This window comes from Hyaloscypha bicolor (genome assembly GCF_002865645.1).
Source record: "Hyaloscypha bicolor E unplaced genomic scaffold K444scaffold_53, whole genome shotgun sequence".
In the NCBI taxonomy this organism is placed as follows: Eukaryota; Fungi; Ascomycota; class Leotiomycetes; order Helotiales; family Hyaloscyphaceae; genus Hyaloscypha; species Hyaloscypha bicolor.
Genome location: NW_020194555.1, coordinates 3,612,101 through 3,638,765, shown reverse-complemented (window position 1 = coordinate 3,638,765; position 26,665 = coordinate 3,612,101). Strand labels below are relative to the sequence as shown.

The window sequence follows — 26,665 nt, the reverse complement described above, 5'->3', positions numbered from 1 at the left end:
CAAAGTTCCTGCTGGAGCAATATTGGATCCATCTTGTCAAAGAGCACGTGACGAGTAATTTACCTCTGCAATGTTAGCTTTACCTCAGGCACTTAGGCCATTACTCGAGCTCCCGCTTATATTCCCGCTTTTAGGACCAAATCACCTACCCACTTCAAATCTTAATAATTAATTAAATATCAAAGATGATCACTTCAAATTCAAATTCGAGATAAATCGATCGCAAATATAGAAGATTATAAGCTTTTTATTTGCCCTTCTCAAAAATAACTGGTATTTTTACTACGCGGCCCGAAGAAGTGAGCCTGACGTCAATCAATCTCCGTTCACTGCAGTTGCTGAGATTGTTGTGTTATTTGTACAAGAACATTTCACTACTGTTTTGACATGACATACGAGTTGGCATTTCATTTACTTCAATGCCCTCGAGCTTTTATTCTACCACATAAGCTTATAGTTACTGGTTCCTTTGCGCCACGTCACTGGACGTTTTTTCACTGTCTAACATCTGTAAATTCTTATTTGTCTACAGATCCTCTTTCGCTGCATATATTTGATCATCTGGATGGCTACTGCGCCTGTCAAGATTGTCCCACCCACTAGTCCCCCTATTGAATTCGGTGAGCTGTCCTTGAGACTTCGGCCTCGTTTACGCATGCCAGGGATCACAGCTTGTGATATTTACACTACCAAAACTCCTGATTTCCCTTGACAGGGACCACAACTTGTGATATTCTCCACATCTTTACAGCTATCAAAACTGATCGTGATCGGCGTCATTATGAAAGTCTCTATCAATTTCGATGGCAACGAGACGGAAGCCCAAATCGACTAGAAGCCAGAGATTGCCTCAGGTAATTACTACTACAATGTTCCCAACTATCCCGGGTCTGAGGACACTGTTGGCCACTGTCACGAGTGTGAGTCCTACGATTTTGAGCTCGCAGATCCCATCCGCTTTGGTCATGATGCAGTGCGGTGAAACCAAGTCCATTTCTCCCGTAACGAAACTATGAGAACTTCCTTGAACCAGAAGAGCACAAGAAGGTTATTACGTATTGGTTTAAGAATTTAAGTCAAGAAAAGGTAAGTCGGAGCGGTAAGTCGGAGATAGCTTCTTGAAATCGAGTCGTACTCTCTGCTCTCAACCTCTCGGGAAAGAGGAAGATGCTCACGTCAAGAACTTTGCCATCGATCTCTTAGCCTGGCGTGGAGCGAGAACGGCGTTTCGCACGTTGAGGTAGTCGGCTATGCTGGATGGACACTGCTGATATTTCCACGTCTTCTGGCTTCGCTGTAGCCTCTGGTATTTCCTCGGCCACGAACTTGCATTTCGAGGAATTAAAATGCCCGTCTTGATTTTTGCGATATTGTGAGAGTAACATCTCGACATCGTCCCTTAAAGGTGGCAAACCCTGGGGCCGCTTCTTTGATAATGCAAAAATATTCGACAAGGAATTTGCAGTGTCTCTGGAAACACTGGGTTCCATCTTTTGAAGCTTCGTTTTCAGGTATAGAGTGAGGCTGTAGCGCACCGCTAGATAAAGGAAAGCCTCCTCAGGAACCAAGGTGTGGTGTTGTCTCCTTAATCGATCAAAATCATCAAGTAGTGCTATTTGCAATTCCTGCGACTCAGTATGCATGTTTGCATAGTAAGCATAAAGCATTGTCATAGACGACTTAATAGTAGCACTTGGCTTTTGTTCTCTGACTGGTCCGTAATAGATATTGTGTTCGTAGTCATGAGAACAATCGTATGCCGTCCATAAGACTAAGCTCTTCATTAGGGCGACTTTGCTATCGAAAGCGGAATTGACCGTATAAGCTAGTTGCTGAGACCAACATTCGTTGCTTTCAAGGAAGTCTCCAACAGTTCTGTGCATATATGCCACACGGCCCTCTGGTGTTCTGAACTTTGATTCATTTGAGATTTCAAGCAAGCCTGAGCAGCGCACATTCAGCTGAATCGCAATCTCCTCACACCTGCTCATAACAGACTTCTGGTCGAGGTGGCTGACAGCCTCAATGTCGAGATGTTGATCCATCGCGAATATAAACTGCAAGATGGACAAATATTTATCAGTGGAGCTATAAATTAATTTTCGATCATGGTCAAGAACCTCTCGAGACGTCTTAAGTATCTGAAATGCTCTTGACGCCCATGGCTTGTATACTGGTTCGATATGGTTGTTGAGTATATGGTCATAAAGGGGTTTCAATTCGCTCGGGAGGAGATGCAACCTCTGTTGTAGAATGGCGATATCATCGTGGTTGTTGATTCCTCGTATCAGTGATTTTACCACAATTCGAACCCACAAGAATACTCCAGCTGCCTTCTCGAGAATCTCTTGAACCAGTGATTCCGACGCAATGTCTTTTTTTGAAAGCCTCTGGAATGCCTCGCTCTGCTCAAATTTGCCTTTGATGTACTTGTATATATCCAGATATGTCAAGTCTTGCAAGCGCAAATTTGGAAAACTGCCGAAACCATCCTGGAAAACCTGCCACGGCCTGCTGGATAGACAAATCTTCAAATTTGATGATTGTGCCACAAGCCTGAACAGTCTGGCCAACTCTTCATGATCCCCATCAAATTCATCGAGCCCATCGATCAGTAGACAAAGTTTAAATGGTATCAAACTTTGTCCAATGGTTTCTTCGAACGCCGTCATCAGTTGACGTAGAGAGAAGTATATGGTCGAAGCATTAGACTCTTTGGCCACTGACTGTGAGTATGCTCGGGCGTATTGCTCAGGAAAGGCAATCGGGATCAGATCTTGGAATTTTGACAGAACTTGATGTAAAAGACATCGAAGCAGTCCTGTCTGCGATCGTTGCTCCAAGGAACCCGTGTTCCAGAAGAAAAATGAGGCCACGCAAAGTGGTGGCAACTCTACATGATGAGATGTGGAATCTGTAGCCTCTGCCCATGCTTGGAGTTTTTGAAGTGTTCGTGGATCCTCGAATAGATGCTTCATCAAAGTCGACTTGCCTGAACCAGCTTTTCCATAAATCCAAAACACACCAGTGCCGGCTTTCACCCAATCAGAGAGATTATTGCGCAATACTTGACCACTCATTGACCCCTGAAAAGCCCACTCGAATGTCTCCGGATAGGCTTCGAGGACAGCCTCGTACCGATGCGACATGGATGGATAGCTGAGATCTTCCAGGAGGGCCATATTCGTTTTCTTTCGTACCCTATCTTCTTCCGTTTGAGAAACGCCCAAGAGTTCGACAGTTGCCTCAACATCTTTGAGACCCCCGTACCCAGAACGACATCCATATTCTAAAAACATCATCCGATCTTTGCGATGCTCATTCGTGATATTAGCATCAACTCGAGCCAGGCCAAGTGCTAGAGATGTGAGTTGATCACGGACTGCTTTAATCTCTCCATCAGTGTCACTCAACCTGGCGCTGTTTTCGACTAGTTTGATAATGATATGCCGTGTCTGCTGGTTGAGATGGTCGAACGCTGATGATGTACAGATTGATTGTGCATTGAGATCCGACCTGGATAAAGAGTTGAGCCGAAAAAATAAAATAAAAATATAAAAAAAGGATCAAGATGTAAGAATTTGATCAACTTACCAGATCGAGTAAGTAACCCTTGCTACCAGAGCATCTTTGAAGGCTGCAAGTCGTTTTACCATGGCAGCGATCTCCTCCTTAGTCCATGCACACTTTATTGCCTGACTAAAACTCTTCCACATGCGACGCTTTTGACCTTCGACCTTCAGCCCATCGAGACATCGCAGAATCTCCTCTGCTAATCTGGCAGCTTCTTCACAAATCTTGTCGACGACGTCTAGTTGATCGGACATGTCATTAAGTGGTGTGCTGGTGACTAATTGCCCGTGGAAAAGTTTTGGTAATTTCTTGGTGAGCGCGCGTAGGTCGAAAATAACAAGCTCCAGCTCTTCGTTCGCTGTTACTGCTCCATTGGCGGACTTGTACATCTGGCAGCCCTCGGAGAACATTTTACTGCCAAAATCGGCGAACTGGACAATTGTCTCAGCCACGGACAGAGCCGTCAGTGGATCCATGATTGGAAGTGTTATAGATTGCCTGGGTGTAGAGAGAAAGAAGACACGATGGAGGAATTGATTACACAAGGCTGGATTCAAAGTTCAAGGTGCGCTGTTGCCTGATGAGGCTCGGGGTTTGTTGTCAAGCGTAAAAGGTGGTGGTGGCTGAGCAGAGCTGGGCGGAAAGCCTCGCTGTTCGGATCCATTCGGTATTGGTCAATACAACGGCCAATTTGGCCAATATCGAAGCTTTTTGGTCAATAAATCGCATTTAGCCAATGAGCCAGGTGTTTCGCCAAAGCTGAAGATATAATTAATTTCATATGTTAGCCGTATTAATGGCTGATAGGTGATCCCATAAAAGGGGTAGTTTCAGGCCTAACGCCACCCCCTAATCAGCCCCTGGAGTGAATCATGCTTGGCGAGTCAATCCACTTGCAGCATAATCAGTGCTTTCTGGTGTGTTCCTACTAGAATTAGCTGCGCGGTCATTACTAGTGAGAGAGCATATCCTTAGAAAAAAAGGGGGGGAAGGGGGAAGGGGGGAGAGGGGGGGGTCTAGCTGGACTTCCAGCTGTATCTACCATCTTTACTGGTGAACTCCCTGAGATAGAATGCTTATTTTTTGCCCTGAAAATAGCCCCTTAGGCTCAGAAAATTCAGTTCTTATATACTTTTTGAAACGAGCGAATATTATGTGACAATGGAAATTTGCACCTTTGGTGAGTATCCTGCTGTATTGGTCAAACTAAAATTGTTGGCCAGTAGAGCAATTTATTAGCCAATGTCGAATTTGTCGGAACATCGTGCGTAGTGGCGCCCGCCTTCGCTTCCGCTCACCATTCTGCCACATCACTTATTCGCCAATTTGACGAAGATTATTCGCCAAGTCATTTTGAGAAGACTTTCACGTCTCATTATCTCACATATCAGCTTCCGGGTATGCACCGACCTCATATTTTCATCTCAATCCCAACTCAAGAGCGCCTTGTGCACATTCTCAACTATCGCCTCGTTAAATTACGCCTCGCTTAGCTCCCCTATTTTATTCATTAGTATTCGTTGGAGATAGATTGTTAACTTTGAGATTGCTACAGACATTATCTGGAAATCATCTAGATTTTATTATCATGCAGTAAATGTATGAGAAGACTAGATATGTACGAAAAGTAGGGCCTAATTGCGAATGGCATCGATGGTTCCCCGCCTCCAACCACTACTCAAGTATAAAAAGCAACTTTGACCCCATCCGACCTCTCTGTTTAATAGTCATCCCGAGTGTTTCCTTAAACTCCTCCACAGGATCTCTATTCTCTATCCTAGGAAACTCTCTTGTTAATCTGACTAGAAAATAAACTGCTTAGGTGCGGACTTGCTGCTGCACAGGATATATCCTTAACCCTCCATAAAGAGGAGAGAAATCCCACATTGGTCGTTTGTCAATCCAGTGATCTGGATCGACATTGTATATATCGTCTCCTCAAATGTCCTTATCGTAGTTCTTTCCGTACACGCTCAGTGAATGTACTGTACCCTTCTCCACGAAAAACTGAGAGGCTCCATTTGGCCGCCACTGGAAGGAACGATGGTGTCACGAACAGTAATTCGCATCGCACGACTTTTAGGGCTTGTGAGAAGCAAAGTCTCCCTAATTACATGTCTGAAGCGCTGTAAAGACATGAGAAGCTCGAGAGTAAGTGGCTGGTCCCCAAGGGCAAGACTTTTTGTCGTAATTTTTCGCCCAAATCTGAGGTTTTCTTATAAGGTGGAATAATTTGGTTTCTAATCAAAATCGCGACAGAGTCCTTGCCTAGCACAAACACATTAAGAATTTGGAACCAAAGATTAATCTGATCCTAGATCTGCTTTGCTATTTTATAAAGCACAATTTCTAGATTTAATATAGCACTGTAAGAATAGAACAAAAACTTATCAACGTACTAAAAAGGACTAACGTATTACAAACAACTAGTTTTTTGTAATATTTAAAGTACTAAACCCTCTAGTCCTGATCTTTATTATATACTATCAAAACTTTGATTATATAATAAGTATACAAAGACTTGTCTTTATTATATATATATAAGGGAAATTTTCTGGGCTCCTTGAGTATTATCGTCAAAATTTGACGAAAATGATATAGGAAGGAGGTCAGATTATATACAATTGGTTGAAAACGAGACCTCAGACACGTGATTTGGTAGATCTTGCCCTGTAATTTCTGATCATGCTTTTGTATATAATCTAATTATATGTGGAATTACGTAAGCTCGTTCGAGCCTATTAAAGGCCCCAAATATACAGGAATAGAAACGTTATATCCTTTTTAACCTTTCCAATTATATATAGTAGTAATGCCTTAAAAGGGCTCAGTTTTATCTAAGGCCTTATACTAGAATTCTATTCCGGAGTTTCCAGAGAGATATATTAAACAAGTATTATTAATATACTCCCTATGGCCGCCCCTCGCTTCAGAGCAAGCCGCTCCCGAAATTAGAGTACCTATTATAATAAAACGAGGATATATTCCAATAACTATCTCTCTGGAAAAGTCATTCGAGGGTCGGATAAGTAATTCCCTTCCTATAGGTCAAGCTATAAGGAGTGGAAGTCTCGGCCGATTTTATTAAGGTTCTTCTATTTATCTAACCTATATAGTAGAGGCATCTAACTATTAAATATACCAACTATAGACTAGCTTCCATTCTCCGGGCCTATCTCTTCTAATATAAGCTAATCTCGGGAAAAGTAGGAACTTACCGGGCAAGTTTTTATATTCCTAGTAATAGCCGAATATTAGGAGAGATTAGTAATTCTATTAAACGAATTTACTAGATAGACTAATTGAGACTCTATAATAATAATCCTAGAGGAATTCTACTATCCGAATAGAATAGAGAGCTTAGTAGAATAAGGCCGAGCCTGGGCCTATCCGAGACTATTAAAATAAAGTAGAGAAATCCGTTATTCTAATATCGGGCCTCGAATAAGGAAGAGAAAGGTCTAGAAATTAACTGGATCTACTAAAACCCTATATAAAAATACTACCGGAATAAAGAAGTTATAAACCTCTATTTCAGAAATCAAATTACAGAAAACCTAACTAGTTCTTAGCTTAAACTTATAAGCTTTCTATATTTGACCAAACCAGAGACCTATAGAAAGGAGAATAAAAAGAGAAGCTTATCCAGATCTCGACTAATAGACTCTAGTTATTTCCCTTTTTAAATTACTTATCTCTTTATATCCGAATTACTATATCTTTTAATAAAAGGCCTGATCTTATTATAATAGAAGCTAGTTAAAATATAGATTACTTTACTAAAGGAAAGCCCCTAAATAATACTATATAACTACTTTAATACTTTACTAGAAACTTATAAGAGTATTTATTTTATATAAATAAAATAGCCTAGTAGGTTTCTAGCTTAATTACTTACCAAGCTACTATTAATAGAAATTTGGCTATTTTATAAAATTATATAACTGGTCTTTTTAGTACTATTAATATATTTAATAATTATATAGTTTATATTTCTAGTTTACTTAGAAATCTTTTCTTAACTATAGCTAATTTATAGAAATATATTCGAAAACTTATCTAAATTCTAAATAATATATAAAATGATATTAATATAACTATTAATAACCTTATTATTTAAGTTCAAATAGAGTTTATTTCTTTAATTCAGGCTATAGATATTTATTTTTAGACTTTAACTATTCCGGCTACTTTTAAATCGGATAATACTACTATTATTAAAGAAGTATCTATTCTTTTAACCTCGAGACCTAGAAACCTTTCTAAAGCCTCTATAGAATCCGGAAAAGCTATAGCTAAATATATATTTCATTTTAGAACAAAAATCGGAGATTATTCCAAATATAATAGAAATTAAATAAATAATATAATCTATTTTTAGATTATAGAAGCCTATTTATAGCTTAATAAATATCAAACCCTTATTTAAGCTAAGATTTCCGAAAAACAAGTATTAGCTCTTTTCTTAAATATATTTAAAGAAAAAGCTTTAAAATAGTAAATATAATTAAAAAAAAAAGTATTATTCTTTTAGATAATTCTATTTCCTTTACTATTAATAGTTTCTTTATTACTATTTATACGGAATTCCAGGAGCTTAATATAGAAGATAAAAGATAATAATACTATAAGAAAGTTTAATAAACCAGTTCTATTTAAGGCTGTATTATAATATTTAAAGATTATCTTATATATTTTAATTCTCGACTATTTAATTATAAGATTCTTTATTAATTCAAGAAGGAGTTTAATAAAAAGATTAAATTTGAAATATCTATTTACTATTTAAATATTAATAGCCTAATAGAATATTAGATACTAATAAACTTTATTAATTAAGTATTTAAAAAAGCTGAAATAAAAAGCAGTTTATTTTATATAAGATTTCATTCTATTTCTTATCTTAAACCTTCTTTTTTTCGGCTAAAGCTAGATAGAAAAGTTAAATAACTCAATTATATTATTTCCTCTATATTTAATAAAAAAAAGAACCTTAAACTCTTTAAAACTTAATACTTGGTAAATCGAGCCTGCTTTATATATAGAAGCAAAAACTATTACTCTTTCTCTTATTCTAAAACCTTATAATTACCTAAGAAAGCTTCTTATTCAAGAAACTAGAATTATCTCTAGTATTAGCTTAATTAGAAAATAATTTAGTATAGGCTAATTAATAAATATATAAAGATACTCTAGAGCCGCTTATACTATATAAAACTAAAGCTTTCTTAGCTATAATTAAGGTTTGCCTTTAGCCAAAACTCAAAAACTTTTTCTTATATAGACTCTTTAAGAAACTACTTTCTTTTAATATTACTAGAAACAATTTACTTATATTTACTATCTATAACTAATAAAAAACTACTTTCAAATATTTAATTAATAGTAGATCTATATATAACTAGACTAATATTTTATTTATAAATTAATAAGGTTAATCTATTCCTCTTTCTTTTTCTATTATAATTAAGTTTATAAATAGGAAAATAAAAAAAATACTAGCTACTATTACTATTCTCAATTAAATTAAATATTATTACCTTTCCATATAAGCTATAACTATAGACTTACTATATAGATATAATATTATATTTGAAATACCCTAGTTATAAGTTTTTAATTCCTATATTAATTGATTCTATTCAACTATTTAAATCCGGAATTCTAAAAGAACTTACTTATTTATAGCTAATCGGAATTATTATTAACTAACCCAAGTTATAGAACTTGGCCTTATTATAACTAAGAATATTTATAAAATAGCTAGAAGAACCCAAAGCTTTATTATAAATTTGTTTTTTATCTAATTCCAGATTTTAAAAGATTAAATAAGTCTAGATAATTTATTTAAAAATATTTCTATTTTCTTTAAAAAGGTTATCCGGAAGTATATAAAGGCCTTTTATTCGAACTTACTAGATTACTTATTATCTAGTAAAATAATCTAATATTTAAATAATACTAGAAATACCCGGCTAGTTAATTTAGTAGCTTATTTTCTTTTTTAATCTTAGCTAAAGAAATAAACCAAGTAAATTACTATAATACTTGAAAAGGGGTTAATTCAAATAAATAGTAGTCTTTAGAAAGTATCTATTCTTTTTATAAAAAAGTCAAATACTATTTAATATATATATATTAATTATCAGAACTTGAATATAGTTATAGAAAAGAATACTTATTTCTTATCCAGAATTCAGGACTATTTCAATTAAATTAAAAACTTTAAATTTATTTCCAAGTTTAATTTGCTTTCTGAATTCTACTAGATTCTTAATATTAAATCTAATATATTATATATAGCTTTTAATATATAAATTAGTAAATTTAAATACCTTATAATACTAATAGAACTTATAAATACTTTAGCTACTTTCTAAATACTAATAAATACTATTTTTTAATCTTTTTTCAATTATTTTATTATTATATTTCTTAATAATATTTTAGTCTTTTCTAATTCGATTAAGGAATACTAGAATTATTTGAATTAAATTCTAAATAAGCTAGAAGAAAATAAGCTCTTTACTAAGTCTAGTAAATATATAATTAGTATTTCAGAAATAGAATTTTATAGATATATTATAGGAAATGAAATTATTAAAACTTTATAATTAAAAACAAAACTAGTAAAAAAATAGCCAATATTTATAAATATCTATAAAATTAGACAATTTTTGAAATTAGTCTCTTATTACCGGAGATTCGTATATAATTTTACTACTATTACTACTTTTCTAAATAATTTATTTAAAGAAACAGATATAGAATTATAAAAATAAAAGAATTAATTAATAATTTAAATAACTAAATACTAATATATCTTTCTTATTTTTAGGATAGATTTATAAATAAGCCTATCCTATAATAGCCGGACTAATATTAACTATTTATTATTAAAACTAATACTTCTAAATAGGCTATTAGCTATATTTTACTTTAAATAGATAAATAAAATATTTTCTATCCAATAGTATTTAATAATAGAAAACTCTAAAGTATAGAATTAAACTATATAGTTTAAAAGAAAGAACTATTAGTTATTAAATATATTATTTATATATAATTATATTATATTAATAACTATATTTATATAAAGATTTTTATAGATTATAAAAGCTTAAAATATCTTAAAAATATTAAGGTTCTTTTCAAATAACTAGTATACTAAATTACTAAGTTCGAAATATATAATTTAGATATTTTATATTAACTAAAACTAGAAGTAATAGTATCTAATATTATTAGTTATTATTTAGACTTTATTAGAACTAGCTAAGCTTACTAGGCCTAATTCAACTCTATTTATTTAATTAATAAAACAGAATAGAAAGATACTATAATCCGGTATTTCTATTTAAATATAGAACTAATAGACCTAAAACTAAAAAAAGCGATTTTATATAATTAAAACTACTTGCCTTTAAGCTTTATACTCAAATAAGGCTTACTTTTATATAAAGTATTTAATACTAGTTACTATATACCTTATTTGAATCTACTAACCTATAGATCCTATATAAAACAGATCTATAAGAAATATAGATACCTTAGTTAGCCTGGATTAAATAAAGTTCTTTATTCAAGAGCTTAATAGCCCTTAATTAAAAAGAATATCCAAAATCAAATTTGTATATATTCCAATTATTAAATAATAAAGAATTCCTATCTGGAAATAAATAAAAGGTTTTGAAACTCTTTTAAAAGAGAAAACATCTAGCTCTTTAAATAATAATTAATTAATTTAATTGGAATTCTATTCCGAACCTATTCTAGAAACTAATAGATTATTATAGCTATTAAACGGTTAATAAACTGGCCTATTATTTAAGTACTAAAAGATACTATAAACTAGAATATAATAAATTTCTTTTAAAAAGAGATTTTTACTCTTTATAGAACTCTAAATAAAATTCTTATAAATAACGGTTCTAATTTAATATTGGAAACTATAAATACTTTCTTTTAAATAGTAGGAGTCCGGTATTATATAACTATTTTATATTATTTATAAACTAATAGAAAAGTCAAGTAATTTAATAGAATACTAGAGAAAATACTTATATAGTATTTATATAACAAGCCAGTTATATTCTGAAATAAGTACTTATATTAAATACTTTTTATTATATAAATTAGAATCTATTTAATTAATAAATATAGTTTGTTTTTTCTCCTATTTGAAATAGATTTAAGACTTTCTAGAGATCCAAATAAAGCCAAACTAGTAAATAATTAAAAAGCTTATCTGAAAGAAATAATTATTAGATATATTATTATAAATAAAACTCGACTAGTATATAATAAGTTTTTAATAGAAAGAGCTATTAAAATATATATTATATAAAATCAAATTCTTAAAAAGAATAAGGATATTCTAGTAGAAATCTATATTCTTATATAAAACGAATTCCTATTAAAGTTTAAATTAAAATAGTTTGGCTCCTATAAAATTATACTAGCTACTTTAATTAGAATATATACTTTATAAAATACTTATAGAAAGATTCTTAAATCTCTTATTTATAAAAATCGATTTATATAATTATATCTAAATATAATATATAACTTTAACTAATTATATAAACTCTATAACTTAATTAACTCCTTAAAAGATATTCGAAATATATTTAAATAGGAAAGAGTTCCTATATATTTTTATAAGGAATTAGAAACTCTTTATAAACGAGAATAGTTAAACTTCCTAATCTAGAAACTAGATCGGTTCAAATTAGGAAAGAGAAAACTTAATAATATTTATATTAATTAAACTCTTTTTAATAAGCTTTAATTAAAGATAGAATATAAAGAAAAACTAAAAAGAAAAGAAGCCAAATAAGAATTAGTTAAGGAATCCCTTCTTTTTTTGGCTCTTCTACCTTTTTATACCCCTTTAGAATAGGTTTGCTTAAGCCTTAATTAAATACTTGAAAGCCAGTTATAGATTCTAATAGTAACTTCTCTTAGAATATATTCGGAGCCCCTAATTAATAGATTAATAGAATAGCCAGAAGTAGAAAGAAATAGATCTATATAAAAGAATAAAATCATATACTTATCTATATATAGTATTATAGTTCTACTAAATCAGATACTAGAATCTATAGTTATAAAGTCTATTATAGAAAAGAAGTCCTCGGATAAAATCTTTAAAATAATAGTAATTACTTCAAATAAAGCTAAAAAAAGTTAAGCTTCTATAGCTAACTAAAAGGAAAATAGAATACCTAAAAAAGTTTTTTAAAATAGTAAAAGAACTATTAAATATATAAATAATCAAACCAAAATCTTCCTTAGCTAAAAAGACTAGATAAAGAACTTATATAAGCTATAGATTAAGGAAATCTTTAATTCTTATAAAGAATAAAAATGGAACTAATTATAGTACTTGAAAAATATAATATTTAAAAATAAGAACTTTATTCTTTTATAAAAAACCATATAATAAATTAAATAGATATTATATATATCTATAAGACTATTTTATATCCTTTTTATAAGAAATTATTATAAACGAAACCCAAGAACTCTAAATAAATAGCCTTTAGCCCAGATAGCTACTCTTTCAATTATTAGATCCTTTACTAGTACTATATATATGCTTTTTAAAGTCCTAAAACCCCTAATATATCCTCTACTAGTTCTATATATAAATACTTAATAATATTTCTTTTTACTAGAACTAGAACCAGAAGATTAATAATTATTCTAATTATTCTTAGTTTTAAAGTTCTTATATAAATTAGAAGGAGTTTATAGATATAAGAAAAATCCTTAATTATTTAGACTAAATAAATACTAAAAATAAACTAAAAGACTTCCGAATAAAGCTTTAAAAGCTTAATTATAATTAAAATTAAAGAATCCAGAAGATCCAGAATAAGAACCCAAATCTATAAAAAATCTAGGCTATAAATAAAAAGAATTGAGAATACTAGAATAACTTCTAATACCCGAATAAAATAGTAATTAAATCTATATACTATTTAATTATATATCTATAATAGATCTATTAAAATAGAATCGAATATAGCTATAAAACTAACTAGCTATTATAGAAGCTATAGATTCTCCTAATTAGAAATTACTCGAATTAAAGCAAATATATCTATCTATTTCTATTTAGGAAATAGAGTCTATTTATAATTAAAAAGAATAAAGACCTATTATTAGACTACCTAAATCAAATATATTCTTATTACTCGAGGTAATCTAACTATTATTATTATTAGAAGAAGAATCTTTTCTAATATTAGGAACTATATAACCTAAAATAAAAAGATTTCCTTAATATTAAAAGATATTAATAATATCTTACTATTTGTTTATAGCTATTTTAATACTATTAGGAATATTTAAATCAAACCGGAATCCGATTCGAATATAACTATATAAAGTACTTTAGTATAAAGATATATAAATATAATAAAGAGAAATAGAAGCTAGAGTTAGAACTTAGCTTAAACTAGAAAAAAACCAAGAAAAGAAATATATTTCTGCCCGAATAAAGAAAATATAAAGAATCTTGGCTATTCTAATAATAATTAGTATAAGAGCTATTAAATAGAAAAGGAAAATTAATAAAAGAATTAGAAACCTTATTATTTAAGGATTTATAAAAAGAAATATATTAGGAGAATAAGCCAGATCTCTTCTTATATTAAGTATATTTTTAATTATTTACTAGTCCTATAATCTAAAAAAGACTAGCTTTAGATATAGAGGAATAACTATAAAAATTAATTAACTTCTCCTTATATTAGCTAAGTTCTTAATAAACTTAGATATTTATATAAAGCTAGTAAGAAGCTTTCGAATAAATTATTTAAAAGATAGTCTTAATCTCGATTTCTTACTAGCTTAGCTTTCTCTTTATATAAAATCAGTTCTAAATAAAGAACTAGAATATATAATTTATAGAACTCTTATATCTACTAATTATACTAGAATAATAAGGAAGCTTACTTCTATTACCAAAACTATTACTTCTAAAACCTATAATATAACTACCAGAAATAATATCTATATTAGCTATAAAGGCAATATAGATACAAATTAAGAGAATAAGAAGAAGGTAAAAAAGCTTTATAGTACTAATTTATATATAAAGCCAGAAGCCAGAAGCCAGAAGAAAAAAGAAAAAAAGATAAAAAGTAGATATAAATAAATAATTAAACTAGGAAATAGTTTAAGGGAAAGGGAATAGTATATAGAGAATCTTGGAAGACTTATAAAGCGACCGAAATATAAAGACTTGAGATAGTAGTATTAAGGTTATTAATAGAAAGGAGAAAGGATTATAAATAAGTAAAAGAGACTTTCTTATACTTGCTTAGGCGAATTTCCAGAGCTTTAATTTGCCTATTTAATAGGAATTACTAAGACAGAACTACTTGGAATATACTCAAATAAACCTTCCTAAAGCAAATAAACCTTAATTATACTCGAACGAATCTGGCAAGAGCTAGAAAAGGAAAATATAAGTAGGATATAGGTTAAAAACGTATAAAAATAGACCCTTTTTATCCGGTTTAGTATATAAAAGAAGTAATAGCAAGAACTCCCTCGGATAAAAGAATCTTAAGATAAAAGGAGACTAATTAAGGAGATTTGCAATTTTCTTTTATAAAAAGGGATTCGATTAATATAGAATTATGGCAAATAGTTTTGATATTCTCTCTTTTCGTACGAACTTCAGGAGTAAGTTTGCTTTTAAGTAGGGGAGGATATGATTTCTGATTATGCTTTTGTATATAATCTAATTATATATAGAATCACATAAGCTCGTTCGAGCCTATTAAAGGCCCCGAACGTGCAGGAATGGAAACGTTACGTCCTTTTTAACCTTTCCAATCACAGCCCAGGGTGCTCAGTGTGCTCAGGTTGCTTAGGTAAGTTGCTCAGGTTGATTAAGTTACTCAGGTTGCTCAGGTTCCGCAGGCGAGTTGACTGAGCCGAGGGTGAGCCGAGGGTGATTAGCGCCTGAGCAAGAGCGGCAAGCTTACTAACTGAATGCGATGTACGAGAAAGGGAAAATCGATTCATGATACCTATAAACTCAGGATTTATTTCCCCTTTCGCTAATTTTATTTTAGTCTCCGGACATGAGCAACTGCTGCTTTAACCTAAGCTGAGGGTGAGCAAGCCTGAGCAGAGCCTGAGCAAAGCCTGAGCGAGCCTGAGTATCCTGAGCACGCCCTTAGTCAGCCTGTGCACTATAATGTGGAACCCATTTTAGCCTCCTGTATGCCCTGGCCGAAAGTGCAATTCTTTGCGCTCATGTAGTGATGGACATCGTAACGGGCAATCCGTTCGGAGATTTGGTTCATAATGAGGACCGATATGAGTATTTGAAAAGCACCGCGGACTCATTACCTGCTATTGCGATGGTTTCTTCTATACCGTGGGCAGGGAAGATATTACAGAGCGAATGGATTGCGCCATTGATTGCTCCAGCATCTTCTGAGTACGGGATTGAGAATATTGTTGAGTATAGCTTGACCCTTCTATTCATATCCCCCTACTGACTTAGTTATGTTAGCATCGCCACAAAAATGGTCAACGAAAGATCAATGACAAGAACAGAACCGAGGGAGAAGACATGCTCTCCACATTCCTTTCTAATGGCATCACTCCCCAAGAAGCAATCTACGAGTCAATGATCACGATCCTCGGCGGCTCAGACAACATGTCAATCGCTCTACGCTCCTGTCTTCTTTTCAGCATCATCAATCCTCGCGTCTATAATACCCTTGTTTCCGAAATCCTCTCTCATTCTCTCCCCGCCAACCCCATCCCCTCCTCCGCTCAGCTCCGTAATCTTCCCTATCTCCAAGCCACCATAAAAGAATCCCTCCGTATCTTCCCTCGAGGCACAGGACAGATGCCCAAGCTCGCTCCACCAAGCGGTGGCAATCTCAATGGCGTGTTCATCCCAGGCGGGACGAACGTCGGGACAAATCCCTCACCAGCCTGGTACGTCATGCGCGACCCTGTCAATTTCGGACCCGATGCTAGCCTTTCATACCTGAGGGACGGATTAATGTTGATGAGGAGAGAAGGAAAGAGATGGAGTATGTGTGGGAACTGGTTTGGGGGTATGGAAAGTATAAATGCCTCGGACAAGGAATCGCATTGGCGGAGTTAGGTAAGGTGGTTTTTCAAGTAAGTTGATTTTTGAATATTCTTTTTCCTTTATTGATATTTGTCTTCAAGTGAGACACAAAGGGGAGAGAGAATATCAAAGGAAGGGAAGGAGAAAAGTGGCTAATGCGTGACAGCTACTGAGATATTTTGAGTGGGAGATCGTGGATCCGACTAAGCCGTGGGAATGTAGGAATGTGGGAATTTGGATACAGAAAGATATGAATGTCATGGCCACGGAAAGGGTTGTGGCTGGTGAAAGGTTGACAGAAACTTGAATGTAACAATTACTACAAATATGTGACGGTGAAAAGCAAAAGTCATGTCCATCTCAGACGTCGACTCTCATTATATGATTCGGACTCTGTTAAGGAGGAGGACGCTGACTTGAATCCGAGCCGAGGACGTACGGTGACAAGATCAGTACGTTCTATTATGATTGCAATACTAGCGCATTTACTATCCCTGTTGTAGTCTTGGCGCTATCTACCTATGTAATAGGAATTTCGTTACTTTGGAAAGTCTGGCCTCGGACAGCTAGGGGTTAAGATAATCAGCAATAAAGAGAGATGCCTGACTGTGTGAGATGGGTCTATGATAGTCCAAGATAAGAGGTATGCTAGTTCTTTAACCCTTTACCTAAACATAGAGCATTATACGAGTCTCAGCCAAATCTGGTGCCCCTGGTAAATTTGCCTAGAGAGATTACGCATATTAGTATTATCTATCGCGGGTCAATGCAATAAAGCCGAGACGACCGCGTTGTAGGCGTTATTTCCATTCATAATTACCACACGCGATTGGGACTAATTTTCCCACAGTAACTCCCCTTCAGGGGGAGAAAGACATCACAAGTAGCAAGGGCGAATTTGTTTAAATTAATCAATTAGCACTATATCTAGCAGCCCTCCGCCTGGCAGAGCGAAAAACCCGACCACATGCCCATTGCCCAGAGCTAGCTCCAAGTAGACCCAAACGGCGTCAAAGCGATAGTATTAAACACTGTCTCTCCCCCATCGGAAACGATATTGATGTCCTTTGATTCCTGGTAATGTGGGAACACAGTCGCAGTCATCGCCGTCCCATCTCCAGTAAAGATCTCAACACTTGAGCGATCGATAAGAACATCGAGAGCCAACTTTTCATTCAACGATACGTCAATGATCGCACTCCATGTCCCAGCTTGGCCATACCCGGCATTCGTAGTATCCAGGGTGAGGGTTTTATTCACGACACTGTAGGTAAGGACTACCGATTCAGCGATGGAAGAATACAATTGTACGGTGAAGGCAGGTGCGTTAGTAGATGCAAGATCAACCGTCATCTGGAGTCGAGCAGTGTTCGAGGATCCCACAGTAATGGTGCCGTGAACATTCGTCTGTCCCAAATTTTGGACCTCTCCACTTGCAAGTGTCGACACTTCGTCAATAGGCTTACTTCCAAGCCCTCCATCAGCACGAACGAACAGCTGTCGAGTAATAGATTGTGCACCAGCCCATCCATTGACACGACTGGGCCATTTAGAAGTTCCCCAGTTACCCATCCAGGTGATAACAAGATTGCGTCCAGCAGAGTCTATGTACCACTGAGTAGCATAGCTGTCAGGTCCAGCATCCAAAAGCCCAGTTTTTTCCGAGGTGAACTTTGTTCCATCAAAGGTACCGACATCGTACCATCCGAGACCATCGCCGCCATAGAACAAAATCCATTTGCCATCAAGTGGGAAGAAGTTGGGGCACTCCCACATGGTTCCGGTACTTCCATTGCCCTCGAAGAGGACGCCAACATAATCCCAGGTAAGAAGGTTAGGGTCTGTTGACTTGAAGAGTTGTACCTTGCCGCTCGTCGTATCGCCTGAGCCGACAACCATCTTCCAGATATTGTCGGTGGTGTCCAAGAATACCTTCGGGTCTCTAAACCCGCTGGGTGAATCCGAAGGAGGGGCTGCAATGATTGGGTTTCCGGAGTATAATGGGAAGTCAATGCCGTCAGTACTCTTTGCCGTCGATACGACTTCAGGAAGCAAGTTGGGGTGCAGAGCGATATCGGAAAAATCGGTGAAGATGAGCTGGAGCGCGCCTGTATCATTGTCCAACGCTGCGCTGCCTGTGAAGCGGCCACTGCTATCTAATGGATTATCAGGGTAAGGCGGGAAAAGCGCCACAGGTAATTCGCGCCAATGTACGGCATCGGAGCTGTCCACATGCGACCAATGCATAGGACCCCACAATGGTGCGGCGGGATTGAATTGACTGAAGAGTTGGTGACGGCCATTCCATTCAATCAGGCCAGCAGGATCATTAATCCAACCTTGGTAAGGAGTGTAGTGGAATTGTGGACGAATCGGGTCTGAAGCGTAAAGCTGCGTAGTCGACAGTGAAGTTGCACTCTGCGGAGGTTGATTGACTTGGCCAAGAACATTAAAGGTAAGGCCACCATCACCAAGAGCGTCGCAACCAGTACGGACATCGTCCAAGTTGATATGACCCCATGATGCAGCAGTACTATTATCGTAGATAATCATGTGGACCGTCTCTCCAGCATAACCGCTGGTATCCCAGATAATGCGGATCATGGCCTCATCATTGGTCCCCGTCTGGCTGAAAAGGAGACTACCATCGCTCTCTCGAACCAGCCCAACGTAGAGATTGACAGGACCCCAACCACCACCGACCAGGAAGCTCATTACGGAGCTCGCTTGGAACGTGCTTGAGCGAATTTCTCCGACTGCAGGATCCCCAGACTGGGGAAAACCCCACAAGAAGTAGTTGCCAACTTTGTTGAATGAACCTCCCCAGTAAGTTGGGGATGAGCTCACAGAGGCGCTGCCAAAGGCATCGCCACTGACGACTTCCCAGCCATCAAGGGTACCGGTCTCGAAGCTTGGGTTAACAGGGCCAGCGTAATAATTGCTGAGGCAGCTGGTTGTTCGAGGAATTGCTTTACCGAGAACACCAGCTTGAAAAATCAAGTAGGAGAGAAATGTCTTGATTAAGCCCTCATGAAAAATGGCGTTCTTCATTGCAAAAGCTTGGGAATTAGCCTCAAGCAAGATTTCCGGAATGAGGAAGGAGGAAAAGATGATGTTGATGCAAAAGACGTAGGTAAAGATCGATCCTTTTATACTTGTCGCGGACCGATGCTTCCCAAGCTTCTTGCCGCCTTCGGCCATTCCGTCAACAGTTTCTGAGTCTTACAGACTAGTTGCTATCACGATAAACAACCCATCAAAAAGGTAGTAGCGTATGCCCATGTGTATAGAATAGCTTCGGTAAGAGGCCCCAGGACATTCCACAACCCCGCACGAGAACTTTTCTGAGGCGGGGTAATGATGATCACGAATGCATGAAAATTTGCGAGAAATTGGGCGGTCAGAAAAGCCTCCATAAGTTTTATGAACCTTGATACTTGAAAGTCTCCGCATGTGAAGACGTGACAATCATTGAAAATGGAGAAACTGGAGAGAACAAGGCTGCATCGGTGCGCAATAATGCCTCAATCTTCCGCAAGACATCTCGCACCTTCCAGATTCGTAGCTATATGCCGATGTCACTATTCTTCGCCTGCACGACGCTGCATATCACATTCTCCTGGTGAAGAGCCTTGCAGTGGCATTTCTCCGTTCGTGCCAGGGAGATCTGCGGCGTGAGCTAGGAGCTAGCGGATATCGGAAAGCCAACAGCGACAACCGAACCAACCCTTCCGCAGGTAGAAGCGCTACGCGGATGTCGGAAAGCCAACAGCGACAACCGAACGAACCCCCTTTTAAATACATCGTTCAGTTGCGGGGAGAGGTCCAGAACCATACACGTGAAAACCGTTTTCGGTGGAGCCTCTCATTATGGGGAAGGGGCAAGGAGCCTAGTTAGTCAAAATTTCAGCCGAGATCCCTGTAATCCAGATGATACCTTAAAAACCTCGATGTGTTTTGCTTACTCAATTGAGTTCAACGCTCAACCAGTCGATAACGGACGCGTATGACTAGAATTATACAGTTTCGATTTTCGAAATCAGGTCAAAGCGAAGCCAGGATGTTCACGGAAAGTTCTTTCGGAAGGCTTAATCAGTTGCTCCTTCCTATTCAGTGCTATTTTCCGAAGGACAAGAGAGTCTCGGTGACATCCGGGGCTCCCGCCTACTCCAGATGAGGGCCGCACATTGTCGGGGAGTCAGGATTTTCAAGTATTTTCGTGTAAACTGACACTCAATCAGATTCCAACTTTCGGACTCCACCAGTTCAGCTATAAAAGTCTTTGGCCTTCCCCCTTAAGTGGCCTTCACTCGACAACGAGCAGGCCTTCTTGATCACCCCAGCCTTGCGCCTGACTTCTGACACCAATCAAGTTTTGTAATATTTTGCTCATTCATAGGCTTCAGACGCAATGGGTCTCATGCTGAGGAAGCCCGAAGGCACACCAGGGAAATCTTGGCCTGCCATCTTGATAGGGTTGTTCGTAGCATTTGGTGGTGTTCTGTTTGGGTAGACCAACACTCATTCTCTGCTCTCCTAATGTCGAACGCTCATTCTGGCCATCAACAGATATGATACTGGTACAATCAGCGGCATTCTTGCCATGAAGTACTGGGATCGCGAGTTCTCCACTGGCTATAAAGACAGTGATGGCAATCTCAATATCACAGCTTCACAGTCTGCCACGATCGTCTCAATTTTATCGGCCGGAACATTCTTCGGCGCCCTCACTGCCGCACCAATTGCAGATGCTATTGGTCGCCGATTTGGTCTCATTTCCTCAACATTAATCTTTATCTTTGGAGTCGTTCTGCAAACAGCGGCGACAGCTATACCTCTCTTCGCCGCCGGCCGATTCTTTGCTGGCTTTGGTGTTGGCTTGATCTCTGCTATGAGTAAGTGAAACCAGGCGACTTGGTTTTGAGCATTCCATTAAATAACGTGTACAGTTCCCCTCTATCAATCCGAGACCGCTCCAAAGTGGATCCGTGGAGTTATCGTCGGCTCATATCAGTTGGCCATTACTATCGGGCTTCTACTTGCTTCAATTGTCAATAATGCAACACACGATCGGAACGACACAGGTTCATATCGCATACCAATTGCTGTTCAATTCGCCTGGGCCATTATCCTTATTAGTGGAATGTTGATTCTCCCCGATACCCCTCGCTACATGATTAAAAGAAATAACCTTGCTGCTGCTACCAAGGCACTCGCCAGAATCAGGCGTCTTCCTGAGGCCGATCCCGCTGTCACCGAAGAACTTGCCGAGATTCAAGCAAATCACGAATACGAATTAAGCCTAGGAAAAGCAACTTACTTGGATTGTTTCAAGGGAAACCTCCTCAAACGTCTTCTCACAGGGTGTCTCCTTCAAGCCCTGCAACAGCTTACTGGTATCAACTTTATCTTCTACTACGGGACCCAATTCTTCAAAAACTCTGGTTTTCACAATTCTTTCGTCATCAGCTTGATAACCAATTGTGTTAATACTGCCTCTACATTCCCCGGACTGTACGCTATTGACAAGTGGGGTCGCCGTCCCGTCCTTTTCTGGGGAGCTGTAGGAATGTGCATCTCCCAGTTCCTAGTCGCCATTCTGGGGACGACTACTACTAGCCAGGACGCTGCAGGAAACATCATTGTGCACAACCTCGCGGCGCAAAAAGCAGCTATCGCCTTCATCTGCATTTACATCTTCTTCTTCGCAGCATCCTGGGGCCCCATCGCATGGTAAGTCTTGCGCTATATCTACACCGACTCAAAACTATCCGGTACCAAACAAAACTAACAAGTTCATCTTTTCACAGGGTCGTCACCGGCGAGATCTTCCCTTTGAAAGTTCGCGCCAAGTCGTTATCAATGACAACAGCCTCGAACTGGCTTCTCAACTGGGCTATCGCATACAGTACCCCATACCTCGTGAATTATGGGCCAGGCGATGCGAACCTCCAGTCAAAAATTTTCTTCATCTGGGGAGGCTGTTGCTTTATTTGCATCGCGTTCGTGTATTTTATGATCTATGAAACCAAAGGCCTCACGTTGGAGCAAGTGGATGAACTTTATGCAGAGGTAAGCGATGCAAGACAGAGCGTGGGATGGGTTCCTACCACCACCTTCAGGGAGATTCAAGAGGGTGAGAAGAAGGGTATTGAACCGGCTGAAGTCGAGACGACCCAGGATGTGTAGACTGCCGGGTTGGCGAGTACGAATTCTTGCCTCCTGCAAGTGAGAGAAGATATGGGGCTAATTCTTCTGGTGTGTGGATGGTGAGAGGGGCGGTAACTAGAGTTTTGTGTTATATTACAGGAAATGAATCAGTAGTGTCTGAGAACTTTCCTGCCTTGCAACGTCAATGCTACCGAAGTAAAGAAGTACCGCGATATAGATCAACAATAGCGATTGATATGGATGAATAATTCACAGATCCTTCTTCAAATAATAACACGTTAAAGGAGGTTCTATTGGCGATCACTTTCATTCTTAATGCAAGACACTGAACTTTCGATTCAGATCTTGTTTCCCACATGCTCCGTCAAGATCGATCTGATTCTACGCAGGGAAGGGCTAAGTGGTATAGCTTGGGAAGTTTGGAAAATTTCTGCAGCGACGGTAAAACACCGTATGACAGTCGATGAGATAACGGGACGAAGGCTGGGTGATTGGGTGCCTTTAAGGGCTGCCATTGTTGTTATGAAAATACTGTAAGACTGATTAGATAAAACCAAGCATCTCGAAGAAACTATTGTTTACGAACTTACCTAGCGTGAATACTCCAAGGGCCTTGCGGACAAGATCGTATGGCTCCTGCTGCACTGGTGATAAAGCCGGTGTATGCTCCGAAAAATAGCGCGCTGTCGGCAAGAGTTTTTGCCGCCGGTGTATCTGAATATATTATACTGTAAATCGCAGGCCAATAGATACCTGCAAGAACAAGGTGGTATTGCATCTGCAGAAAGTTGGTAACGGCAGCCAGGGTGGAAAGCGAGTGCGGACTGGCATAATGCATGGCGTCATCGGGGGCGGGTATAGCACTGCGCTCGAAGCGAAGGCCAAGGGGAAGATGGTCATACCAGCTCTCGAGTTGGTGCGCAAGCTCGACGGCAACTATGGGGGCATAGACCTCTTTATTATGAGATATCGTCACAGAAGTAGTGCAGCGTCGAATCATGCGGCACATCGAGATTTCGGCTAAGAAGTAGGCTTTCGCATCGTTTGGGGTGATTGCGGAGTGGTCAGGCAGCAGTATTTGGTCTAGTAAGTGGCGCTGATCATCACGAAATGGTTGCCAACTGTCGTGTACTCCTGGAAGAAGGATTCGATCATCGAATTTCCATATGTTGCTTTCAGGCATATCGATATGATAGCCCAGTTCCCTGTGGGGCCATTAGTTTCGCACTCCGAAGCCTTGGGATCAACACAGAAACATACGTTTCAATTAGAAGAATAGACCAAAAAGACCTCCTGAGGATTTCCATCGTCGCATCGTCGCCGTCGTAAAGGTGGCTGGCAAAAGGAAATCAACAAGCACTCAACATGTCAAAGTAGAGATTTAAATTACCATTTGAAAAGGGCTTGCGCCTTATAGGAAGCCATCAAGATGTAGTCATGCGCCTGACATGGTTTTCCAATGCAATTATAATATATGCTCAGAAGAACAAGGCATTGAACGCTCCTTAAACTGAACTCAAAATTCACATTCGGGAGCATCGACAGAGCTCCTGCAATAAAGCTGGCATCAGGTTGCTGTTCATAGGCAACTGAAAAGGAAGAACATTGAGCTACTGAACCAATAGCAGCTATAAGAAGAACAAGACAGGAGTCCGAGGAAGAATCAAGATTGCCACTGATCTTGTCGAGATAGATGTCAAAACAGTCAGGGGGCAAGACAGGGTACCAGTGATGTATCTTCTTGTAGAATGTCCCAAACGCACTAAGAGATTATGTCAGGCCCCGAGGACGATCGATTCCTGGCAATTACTTACCTTATTGCATCTTGGTACTGAATTTTAAAGCCACGAAATTCCCCAGGTGGCGTCAAGGTGGACACACCAGTCCTCTCCTCTGTGACCATTTGAGCCGCAAGCCTTGGATTGAGCCCAAGCAGGAGCATCATCGAAGGCGTTTGAATTGTCATAAAAGGAAACTCTGACCGCCAATTCCGACTGATGATTGACTCATCCATGGGATATCCACCAAATCTAGGTAAAGAGATGCCTGCAATGCTCCCTGAAATCCCGGAATTGGACAACAAGCTGCACATATATTCCAAGCGCTCCTTTATGGAAGAAAGTTCCTGTTCAGTCCTGTGGAAGGTTTAGTTCAATATATTTTTATGAGATTGCTGTTTGACTGACCTTGACGGAGCCAGAGGAGCGGCGCTACGATAGTTGCATAGTATGCCGTGTGCTTCGCAAAACGAACAAGACGGCTTGACGCCATCGCATTTTGTTCTTCTAGAGCGACACACATCGCATGCTAAGGTGGCCCTTTGCCGAGTCGAAGATACATTGGCATTGGTTGACATGATCACTTGCTCCTGTTGTTTTTCCTCTGCCGGAGACGATGAATTTTCAGAGAGAAGTTGGTCGTGGAGAATTATGTAAGGCCACTGGGCTAAGGTCAAAGTTACGGCAATCGAAAATGGCCAATTAGAAATCCAAGGCTAGCGGCCAATAAATACAAAAGGAGTGCGCCCCTGCCAACCCCTGCAACATCCCTGTTCTGCTCGCGTAGCATTCCTAAAACATGGGTGCACACCGACGCCGAAAGTGGTAATGACAGGAGGCTAACTCTGTTTAGAATATATAAGTACCCTCTCTGGGCAGACCTTAGAACAGGTGCTTATATAAAGAGAAAACTGTTTGGTCCCTCCTAGCCTTCCACATTCAAAAATTGTCGCTTTTGTGATTTTTTTCATATAAGACCCTATTTCTTATATACTATCTCGCGGCCCTATATATATACTCACCTCCTTGGGTATAACGCATATTTACTGCTCTTGCCCAAGGTGTGCCTTTCACCAAGCCTTGCAAATAGCTTTATTCTTTGCACTTATAGTTTTTATACTATAGCTCCATATCCCTATTATATTAATACTATAATATTCTCCAAGTATTAGTAAAGTTATGTCTTCGAGCTCTAGTTCGAGCCTCGAGATTCTCCCTGGGACAAATATATTAACTACGGGTAGTTATATGCTCTCGAAGCAAGGCTGGCAAGAGTTGAAACCTACCATTCGATACTTGTATCTGGACCAGAATCGGACTTTGAAGCGGCTTGCTAAATATACCCAGAATACCTATAGACGCAGAATTTATCTTCCTTTTAGCTAATTCTATTTTAGTCTCCGGACGTGAGCAACTGCTGCTTTAACCTGAGCTGAGGGCGAGCATGCCGGAGCAGAGCCTGAGCAAGCCTGCGCACTAGAATATGAAATCATTTTGGCCTTCTGCCTGCCCCGGTTGTAGTTTCCTTACCGAATTTTGCCCGGGAATTCGTTTCTGTTCCCTTATAGGGTCTAGCTGGAGCAATTTTGGATCTCTCTTGTTAAAGGTTACGTGACTAGTAATTTAGGCCTACGGTGGGTTGTATTGACTTCAATGTGAGTCACGGGTCTCTATTACATGGATAGAAAAATCTGGATCCACTAGCGTCTGAATGGAAATAATGTGGCTGTCACCAGGGCCAGAGGATCAGGATATATCGTGCCTGATGCCATTGCCACGAATGCCCGAGGAACTAGAATATTAGATATGATGTGGCTGCTATCGATGCCTGAGGAGAAAGATATATCAATGATGATATAGTTGCATTGTACTATTCACCTTCCTCAAAACCTAGCAAAACATTGCTGACGTCCAGTCCTCTTTACCATGTATTTACCTATTCTTTCCCTAAATGGCAGAGCTATTGCCGCAATCTTGCTGCTTTACCCTTTACCCATCGTGACTATAACGAATGCACATTAACACAAGG

At 37.8% G+C, this 26,665-nt stretch overlaps 5 protein-coding genes across 5 annotated transcripts; 2 read left to right on the top strand and 3 right to left on the bottom strand.

Moving 5' to 3' along the window:
• Window positions 1–1,199: 1,199 nt before the first annotated feature.
• On the bottom strand, window positions 1,200–4,049 carry K444DRAFT_627867 (uncharacterized protein; the record flags this gene model as incomplete). Its single annotated transcript, XM_024882854.1, has 2 exons — window positions 1,200–3,516; window positions 3,595–4,049. 2 exons carry the CDS (start codon window positions 4,047–4,049, stop codon window positions 1,200–1,202), a joined length of 2,772 nt encoding a protein of 923 aa, XP_024739922.1.
• An 11,788-nt stretch (window positions 4,050–15,837) lies between these two features.
• Window positions 15,838–17,036, top strand: K444DRAFT_611033 (cytochrome P450). Its single transcript, XM_024879867.1, has 3 exons — window positions 15,838–16,063; window positions 16,115–16,737; window positions 16,854–17,036. The coding sequence occupies exon 2, from the start codon at window positions 16,175–16,177 to the stop codon at window positions 16,718–16,720; it is 546 nt and encodes a 181-aa protein (XP_024739921.1). The 5' UTR covers window positions 15,838–16,063; window positions 16,115–16,174; the 3' UTR covers window positions 16,721–16,737; window positions 16,854–17,036.
• Window positions 17,037–17,578: 542 nt separating this feature from the next.
• On the bottom strand, window positions 17,579–19,784 carry K444DRAFT_611032 (glycoside hydrolase family 32 protein). Its single transcript, XM_024879866.1, has one exon. It carries the CDS (start codon window positions 19,736–19,738, stop codon window positions 17,672–17,674), a length of 2,067 nt encoding a protein of 688 aa, XP_024739920.1. The 5' UTR covers window positions 19,739–19,784; the 3' UTR covers window positions 17,579–17,671.
• Window positions 19,785–20,825: 1,041 nt separating this feature from the next.
• Window positions 20,826–23,081, top strand: K444DRAFT_558431 (general substrate transporter). The gene is made up of 5 exons (XM_024876825.1): window positions 20,826–20,876; window positions 20,929–21,196; window positions 21,257–21,582; window positions 21,637–22,420; window positions 22,498–23,081. The coding sequence occupies exons 2-5, from the start codon at window positions 21,099–21,101 to the stop codon at window positions 22,874–22,876; spliced, it is 1,587 nt and encodes a 528-aa protein (XP_024739919.1). The 5' UTR covers window positions 20,826–20,876; window positions 20,929–21,098; the 3' UTR covers window positions 22,877–23,081.
• Window positions 22,973–25,214, bottom strand: K444DRAFT_586512 (uncharacterized protein; the record flags this gene model as incomplete). Its single annotated transcript, XM_024877980.1, has 6 exons — window positions 22,973–23,389; window positions 23,449–24,063; window positions 24,119–24,193; window positions 24,249–24,620; window positions 24,673–24,993; window positions 25,045–25,214. The coding sequence occupies 6 exons, from the start codon at window positions 25,212–25,214 to the stop codon at window positions 23,197–23,199; spliced, it is 1,746 nt and encodes a 581-aa protein (XP_024739918.1). The 3' UTR covers window positions 22,973–23,196.
• Window positions 25,215–26,665: the final 1,451 nt, after the last annotated feature.